Consider the following 7,914-nt stretch of genomic DNA (forward strand, 5'->3'; position numbering starts at 1 on the left):
GAGTAGGGCCTTAACCGCGAAGTGCACGTCCCTAAAGCCGTGTTGCCCCGGCCCGAAAGGAGGGAATGGAGCGAGGGGCGACGCTGAGACCGCATCGGGCGAGGGCATGGTGGAAGAAGGGAGTGCTGAGGATGCCTCCGTGTCCCCTGGAAGGGGAGAGGAGGAAAGGCGTTGGAAGAAAAGAGGGGGGAGATAGGTGTTGGTGGAGGCAGGACAAGCTTTAAACCCCATGACACTTTCCCCTTCCTACATCACCCCCCCCCTTCCATCCTCCCATCGAGTCCTTCCTCGCCCCCTCCCTACTTCGTCCAGCCCGCAAATCCGCCGGCAAGAACAAAACCTCAAGGTCTCGACCGTTTTTGGTGCTTTGAATTTTGGACATGTCTTCCTCCATCCCCAAAATGTCCCCCAGAGAGGTGCAACGTCTGAAAGTGGAACAGACAAAGAAGAGTGAGCGACTGTGTGTCTGTATATAACCAGGCCACTTGGAAAAAATGGTGGAAAAGGACAGCCCAGTACGCGGGTTTTGGGGTCATTTCTTATACCGTCTCTTCTCCTTCCTCCGTTAACCCCTACGTCAACCCCTCCTCGCATCCCTCAACTTCTGCCTCCTTACATGATCTCTGCCGGCGGGCGGCGAATGACGAGCTTCCGGTCATCTTCTTCAGAATTACCGCGGGCGCTCATGGTGCCTGAAGAAGCAACACAGGAGGTGAGATGAGGGAAAAGTCAGGAGGTGGAAAGGATGAAAGAGTTGTGGAGAGGAAGTCTCTGAAGACAGAAAGACCCGTGATAGACGAGAAGGAAAGACGGATAGGGAACGAGGAGGAAGCACGTTACCTCGCAGCAGATTGGCGTGGAAAGAGCCGAGAAGGAGGCTGCGAAGGAGGAAAATCTTTTCCTGGTCTCTGAGCAGCTCTTGCACGTAGGTAGGCCTGACAAGGGTCTTGTGCACCTCCTGAGAGGTGTCGGAAGGAGGGAAGTATCGAAAAATGAAAAATCACAGGAATAGAATGCTTGACTTGGCTATTGGACACGGCAATAGAATAACAAAAAGCAGGATAGGAGGACGAGGGACGGTACCTCGAAGGTGGGGAGGGAGCCGTCGGAGTGGAGGGAGAGCTTGCGGGAAAGGTCTTTGACAACCTGTGAATGGGTATGGGACGAGCATGGTGAGGGGAGGAGGAGGAAATGTAGCCTTTCTGAGTGTTCCCTTTACAACATATACAGACTGCGGGAATACGGATGGAGAAAGGATTTGATAAAAATAGATTCCCAAAACCAAGACGAAGGGTCAGGAATTAAGATACGAGGGTTCTTGACAGTATCAGGAAAAGAAGATGATCCGAACACACGGAAATACAACAACAAGAAAAGAAATGAAGGACGAAACGGAAGAGGAAGAAAGGGAGAAGCCGTTGTCACCATATGGAGGCGGTCAAGCGTCCGCGATACCAGTCCTCTCTCCGTGCACCAATCGCGTTGACGCTTCTTGAGCTCCCTCTTGCCGCGAACTGAGAGGAGAGCCCGGAAGAGAGCAGGGAAGGGGGTGCACTCATAAGGGTAGGTCATTGGTTGAATTGCGGTGAGCAAGGCTACAAGGAGAAAGACGGAAAAAAAAGAGAGAATAAAGGAATTGAAGGGAAGAAGAGTGACAAAAAAGGAGTATACCAGTGGTGGGACCGACGGAAGAGGCAGCGAGAGAGGAAGAAGTATCTTGCACCATGCGAAGGAAAGCTGAGAAGACGACGAGAGTGGTGAGGGGATCCGAGGCTGCCATAGAGTAGAGGTGGAGAGGAGTAGGAAGGGAGGAAGGAGAGGCGGGAATGATTACCAAAAAAGCTGATTTAAAAAAGGATGTCATAGCTACACAGCTATCGCATCTTCTATCTCCTCTCCTCTGGCACATACCCCTATCGCTCTATTTCTCGCTTCTTTTCGTAAATTGCCTGAGCTCCTCATCCCAATTTACTTCATTGTCATTCCCTCATTTCCCTTTCCCCCCCCTCCCTTACCCAGGCCGTAGGAGTACGCTTCTTTGTAAAATTGGACACGGCCCATCTCGTGGAAAAATGCGGGGATAGATTTGCTGAATGTGGGGTGAGGGAGGCGGAAGACATCCTGAGAGAGCGAGGAAGGGAAAGAAGAGGGAAATGGGGGGCGGGGATGCGAGGGACTCGATTTAGATGACTAAAGGGACGACGAGAATAGACAGGAAGGGCAAGGAGGGTAAAATGTGAAAGAGAAGAGGCATGCGCATACGACGGATGACATGCACTATGAGGAAAAGAGAAGATGGAGGCAGGGGCGGACAATGAAAAAGGAAAGAGGGTACACCTGAGGAAGGCACAGGCTTGCCGCCATGACGATCGCCTCGAGGCCCACGCCCAGCACGCATCCTGCCGTGTGGGAACCCCAGAAAAAGTCAAGCCTCCGGGACCATCCATTCCCTCTTGCTCTCCGAGACTCTCGATTCCTCCCTTGTTTCCGGCCCCTTTTTCCCCTTTCGCTCCAGCTAAGTAGGACAGACACGCAATGACTCACACTCTCCCTCCGTCCCTTCCTTTCTTCCTCCCTCCCTCCCTTTGTTCCTTACCCAAGATCATCATCCTCGCGATCGGCAGGTCGACTCCTAAAGTGTTTAGAAGGGGGCCCAGAGCTGTGGTGGGAGAGGTCGCGTCATTCGCCTCCAACGCCCCGATTTCGAACAAATATCCGGTGGCAGCTGTCACCTGAGGAGGAAAGACGTAGGACGCGGAAGGATGACACGGGTCAGACAAGAAGACTATGTTTCCAAAAGACACTACAGGAGACGAGGTCGAGTGGAGGGGAGAAAGGGAGAGAAAAAAAAGGTCAGACGAGAAGAGAGAGAGGGCGGGGAAACCTACCTGCTCCACTTCGGGAGGGGTGATACAGCGCATAAGAGCTTGAATCGGATCCTAAGAAGATGGGCAGGGAGGGGCAAAGGGAGGGGAGGGGATGAAAGAAGACGGAACAAAATAGGGATAAGTCCTTGTCCTTCTCAGAAGGTGACCCACAGATTCCTGCTGCACACAACGTGAGCTCTCGTCGAATAAGTGCCCTCCTCTTTCTCTGCCTGTTTCCTTCCCTCTTTCCCTGCTCGCCTTTTACCCTTTTTCCTCACCGGAAATTCCATGATCTTCATCTGGAGAATGACGGCGTCCAAAGGCTTCGTCAGGATCTCTGGCTCGTCGTGCGGGGAGAGAGAAGCAAAGAAGGCCCTGGGGAAAGACCGAGGGGTAAGAAACGAGGGAATGAGGGTAGGAAGAAGTGTCAAAAGGACAAAGGATTTGAAGGAAAAGGAACAAAGAGATGGGACGAACAGGGTAGTAGGCAAAGGAGGGCAAGAAGGGAGGGGAAAAGTCGGTACCTCGTATAGAGTCGAATGACAAAGCCATCACAGACACGCCCCGTGCGTCCTCGACGTTGGTTGGCGCTTGCCTGGAAACATGGAACGAGGAGTTGAGGAAGGTAGGGAGGAGGACGACAACGAAAAACACGAAAGGGAAGTAGGGACGGACCGAGGAAGAAAGACATACCTGCGAGACCCAGCTGTAGCCAAGGACCGTTCGATGCTCCAATATGTCATAGCGGAGGGCCTAGTAAAGAGAGAGAAGGGAGACGTGAGAGAGGGCGGTCAGAAGGGTGACCTAGCGGGGCAAGGAGAAGGGAAAGAAGGGCGGGAATACCTTGGCGACGCCGAAATCGACAACGAACTTGACGTCATTAATGGTCAGGGAGGCTTCGGCGATGTTGGTGGCGATGATGATCTTGGATCGAGTGGGCGAGGGCTCGAAGACTTTGTCCTGAGGGCGGCGGGGAAGGAGAGAGAAACGATGAAGGAGGTAGAAAAGTAGACTCGATTCCGAGGAATGGCCCCCCCACGAGCGGGCGGACGGCTAGTAAAAAAAGACGAAAGGATGCCAGCGTGCTCCTTCTGACTGGACAAGAACACAGGATCGACAGCAAGACATGGAGAAGAAAAGGGAGTGAAAGGGAGAAAAGAAGGAGGGTACCGTTTCCTCGACGGAAATGAGGGAATGGAAGGGGAGAATCTCCAGGCTCGCGAGTTTATGCGGAGGGAGCAGGTCGGAGAAGTGCGTGTGAAGGTCCTCGATGTCGGCCATGCCTGAAGAAGGGGGGAAGATGCGAGCAAGGGAGGAAGGAAGCGACGAAGAGGTATGGGAGGGAGGCATGTTGGCTGGCAAGACGAAGGGATAAATTGCAGCTTGTATACAAAAGACAAACGAGGGCAGAAGTGAAATGAGCCAGTACCTGCGACAAAAACCAGGGCTACCTGCCCTGGTGCGACCAAGGAGGAGAGAAGCTTGACGGCAATCGTCATCATCTTCTCCTCCAGGGCCGGCTTGCTCCCTCTGGAAGGGGAAAGGGAGGTCAGAAGGTAAGGAAAGGGGGCAAGGAAAAAAGAGAATCGACAGACAAATCTGTGAGACGGTCGCAAAGAGAACCAGAGGAAGAGAAGAGGAGAAGGAAGGAGGCAAGGAGGAGCGAGGAAGGGGGGAGGGGCTACTCACGCCATGCTTTCTCCGCGTTTGACCATGGAGTCGACGAAGCAGGATAGCGCGAGGTCCGCCTCCAGGAAAGCACAGAAGCCACGGAGGTCCTCCAGGTAGACCTCCGTAACCTTGAGAGGAGGGAGAAAGAGAAGGAGGAGGGAGGGAAGGAAGTGGCGGGGTGGGCGAGTATCGGACCAAGAACGTCGAGGCGAGGTAGGCTGTGCGAGCGCTCCTTCACTTCCCCCCTCCCTCCTTCCCTCCCTACCCCCCTCCCTCCTTCCTACCGAGAAAGGGCTTTTGGCGCCCACGTGCAGCGTCGGCACCTCTTCATCCTTCTCTTCGTCGTCATCCTCCTCTTTCCCTCCCTCCCTCCACTCCTCCTCCTTTTCGTAGAAACCCGCGCGCCCCACGCCCGAGGTTCCCGTTCCCTCCTTCGTTGATTCCCTCCCGGGAATCCCACCATTCCCAGTCCTCTCGCAAGAAACAAGATGGGAGAGCGCGTCCGAGGAACTGGAGGAAGGAGGTGGGGAGGAACCTAGCAGAGCAGGGTGAAAGTAGTCCTGGAAGATGCTGAAAGAGAGCAGGAGAAGACGAAGAGGAAAAAGAGGATGGAGGGCACCAGGGATGGAGGGAAGCAAGAAAGTTGAACGAAAATATGATATTCGCAAGGACGAATCAAACAATGAATGAACATTAGAAGAGATGTGGTAGGAGACGAAAAAACTGAGGTAATGAGAAGAGTCGACAAACGAAGAGGAGCGACGGAGGAGGAAGTCAAAGGAAGGGAGCAGGTGAGGACCATGTTACCTGCTCTGGAGCGTGGCTGACATCAGAATTAGTTTAGGTGCAGCCTGTGTGAAAACGTGAAGTCAATACGCGTCAAGCAAAGAAGCTGCCCCTTCCCCCTTCTTTCGCTTCCTCCCTCATTCCCTGAGAAAATACCGCACCTGGCCAGAGGAGGAAGCTGCACTCAGACGGTCCCTGAGGATAAAACACAAGAGGTCCGATTCGATACTTCGCTCGTGGACCTGAGGAGAGCGGGAGGCAAGGAGGAGGAGCATAGGTAAGAGAGGAAGAGGAGAGGTGATAAGGCTTTCGTAAAGGGAAAGAAAATAAGGGGGGGAGAACGGGACGAGAGCCAAACAGCCTGACAGGGGAAAGGAGAGGAGCGCACTAAGGGTATGGAGAAAGGAGTTAAGGGGAACAAAGAAGGGGAAAGGACGGGAGGAGGGACCTCGTCGAGCAACACGTGCGAATAGAGCGCCCGGCCCTGGGAATGGACGAGCTTCTGCAAGAGCCAGCCCGCGGTCACGAAGAGAATTCTGGCTCTGTCCTTGTCGGCGGAGCGGTCGTTGCCGATGCGGTAGCCCACGGTGCGGCCCACGTCCTCCTGGGAGGAGAGGAGGGGAGGAAGAGGAGGGCGGGAGGGGAGAAATGAGAAGAGGTAGTTAGGGGTCGTGGGGTGGCGAGTATGGAGGGAAGAATCGAGAGTACGAGGAGAAAGAGGAGGGAAAAGACGTACTCCCAGCTGGCGCGCGACCTCCTTGGCCAGGTTTGTGGCCGCCTTCCGGGTGGGTGTGGTGATTGCCTGGTGATGAAGGACGAGAGGGAAGGAGGGAGAGAGGGAGGGAGGGAGGAAGGGAGGCGAACAGAATGAGGCGCAGACAGCATGAGAAAGAAGCAGAATCGGGACGCACAATATGAGTGGGCAAAGGGAGAGGAAAAAGGAATGATATGAAGAAAAAATGCGCAAAAAATGAGAGCGCTCACGAGGATAGAGGGGGGGGAAGAAACGGAAGAGAGGGAGAGATTACTAGGAGACCTACCAGGCGGGCCAAGGGGTCAGCCTGAATGATGAATTTCGGCACTTGAGTGCTCTTCCCACATCCCGCTATCGTGCGTATGAATAATGAAACGCAGGTGAGATTGAAGGCTTTCCGGGGTAAAAGCTTCTTACTCTCCTTCCTGACTTTTCTCCTGCTCCCGTTTCGTCCTCCCCTCTCCCACGATAGGCTTGTGGCTACACAGACACATGCAGATCGAAAAACGACTCATTGAGAATAGCATCGCTGTCTTCCACGCCCCTCTCCCCCGAACGTACTCTCCCCCTCGATAATGACCACTGGATGCGTGGCGATTGCCCTGACTATCTCCTCCTTTCGATCTGCGGAGGGGAAAGGGGGAAAGGGAGGAAACGGGGAAGGAAGGAGTCCAGAGATGAGAAGGGAAATAAGAAGCAGCCGGGCCAAAAGGCCAAATCCCGGCAGCAGTACGAAGGGATGCGGCACGTACCAAGAATAGGGAGCCGGACATTCCCCAGCGCTTTGCTTGCCTCGGGAAGACGATCCATTCGTGGAAGTAAAAGTTGGCCTTCCTTCCCCCCTTCCTCCCCCCCTCCCGCCTCCCCTTCCTCCTCCTCTTCCTCCTCCCAGTCCTCGCCTTGACCACTAGCATGCACGGGGAAGGAAGGCAGTAGGTCGTCCATATCCGCATCTGCCCTCTTCATCTCCTCCTCCGCCAGCCCCTCCTCTTCCTCCACCTCCCATGCCTCCTCTTCCTTCCCACTTCTCCTTCCTCCTGGAAACCCTTTCTCTCCTCCTTCTCTCGAAGCGGATCGCCAAGTAGGCACCCCTTGCCCCTCTTCCTTCCTCCGCGCCTCCACCCCCCCCTCCCTCGCCGTACACGCCTTTCCGACAGGCGTCGGCGGACGCAGCACGACCTCATCCCCTCCCTCGTCCTCCTCCTCCCCTCCTTCTTCCTCCCTCTCGCTCTCGCCCGGCGCCGTTGGATCGAGGCAAGGGAGACGAGAAGTGGTGGGAAAGGCGTCAGAGACGATGAGCGAGAACAGCCGATTTTTCTCTTCTTCCCGCGCCGTAGCCCCTCTTCGGGCACTCCCTCCCCTGCTTTCCCGCTTAAATTCTCCCCCTTGCCCTGTGCCTGATTGGAAGGGAGGAGGCGGTGAGGATCCAGACGACCAAGCCGGGCCCCATATCCACCATGCTTCCCACCAAACCACCCTTGTCTCTCCTCTTGGCATCCTCTCCACGGACATTCTCCATCATCGCATTACTCTCGCCCATATCCACCATGCTTCCCACCGTTGTCGTTGTCATCGTCGTTTTCATTTTTCCATACGAATTTTTCCTTCATTTCTTCCTACTATCATATCCTCGCTAACCTGTCCTTTTTCCTCCGCCTCCCTCGTTTTCTCACTCGCTTTGCCCCCCGCACCCTACCGATTGGATGAAGCTGACAGGGCAACGCTTCGCACAGATATGGGCCATCGAACCAATCCCGCGGATCCAGAGCGAAGGAACGGGTGGAAGGGAGGAGGAGGGAGGCTATATCGCTGAAGGAGGATGGGAAAGAGACAGAT

The 7,914-nt window shown here is 54.8% G+C and overlaps 1 protein-coding gene across 1 annotated transcript; it reads right to left on the bottom strand.

Annotated features, from left to right (window-relative positions):
• Positions 1 to 618: 618 nt before the first annotated feature.
• On the bottom strand, positions 619 to 5,928 carry NGA_0556000 (deah (asp-glu-ala-his) box polypeptide 9; the record flags this gene model as incomplete). Its single annotated transcript, XM_005855844.1, has 17 exons — positions 619 to 692; positions 841 to 958; positions 1,426 to 1,514; positions 2,016 to 2,121; positions 2,338 to 2,399; positions 2,597 to 2,732; positions 2,889 to 2,939; positions 3,146 to 3,242; positions 3,392 to 3,462; positions 3,561 to 3,620; positions 3,711 to 3,827; positions 4,038 to 4,150; positions 4,297 to 4,397; positions 4,557 to 5,108; positions 5,346 to 5,389; positions 5,486 to 5,566; positions 5,773 to 5,928. Coding segments are annotated over 17 exons (2,028 nt in total), but the record flags the coding sequence as incomplete, so codon positions are not given.
• Between the last annotated feature and the right edge of the window lie 1,986 nt (positions 5,929 to 7,914).

The sequence above is a fragment of the Nannochloropsis gaditana genome (assembly GCF_000240725.1).
Source record: "Nannochloropsis gaditana CCMP526 unplaced genomic scaffold scaffold087, whole genome shotgun sequence".
NCBI lineage: Eukaryota > Eustigmatophyceae > Eustigmatales > Monodopsidaceae > Microchloropsis > Microchloropsis gaditana.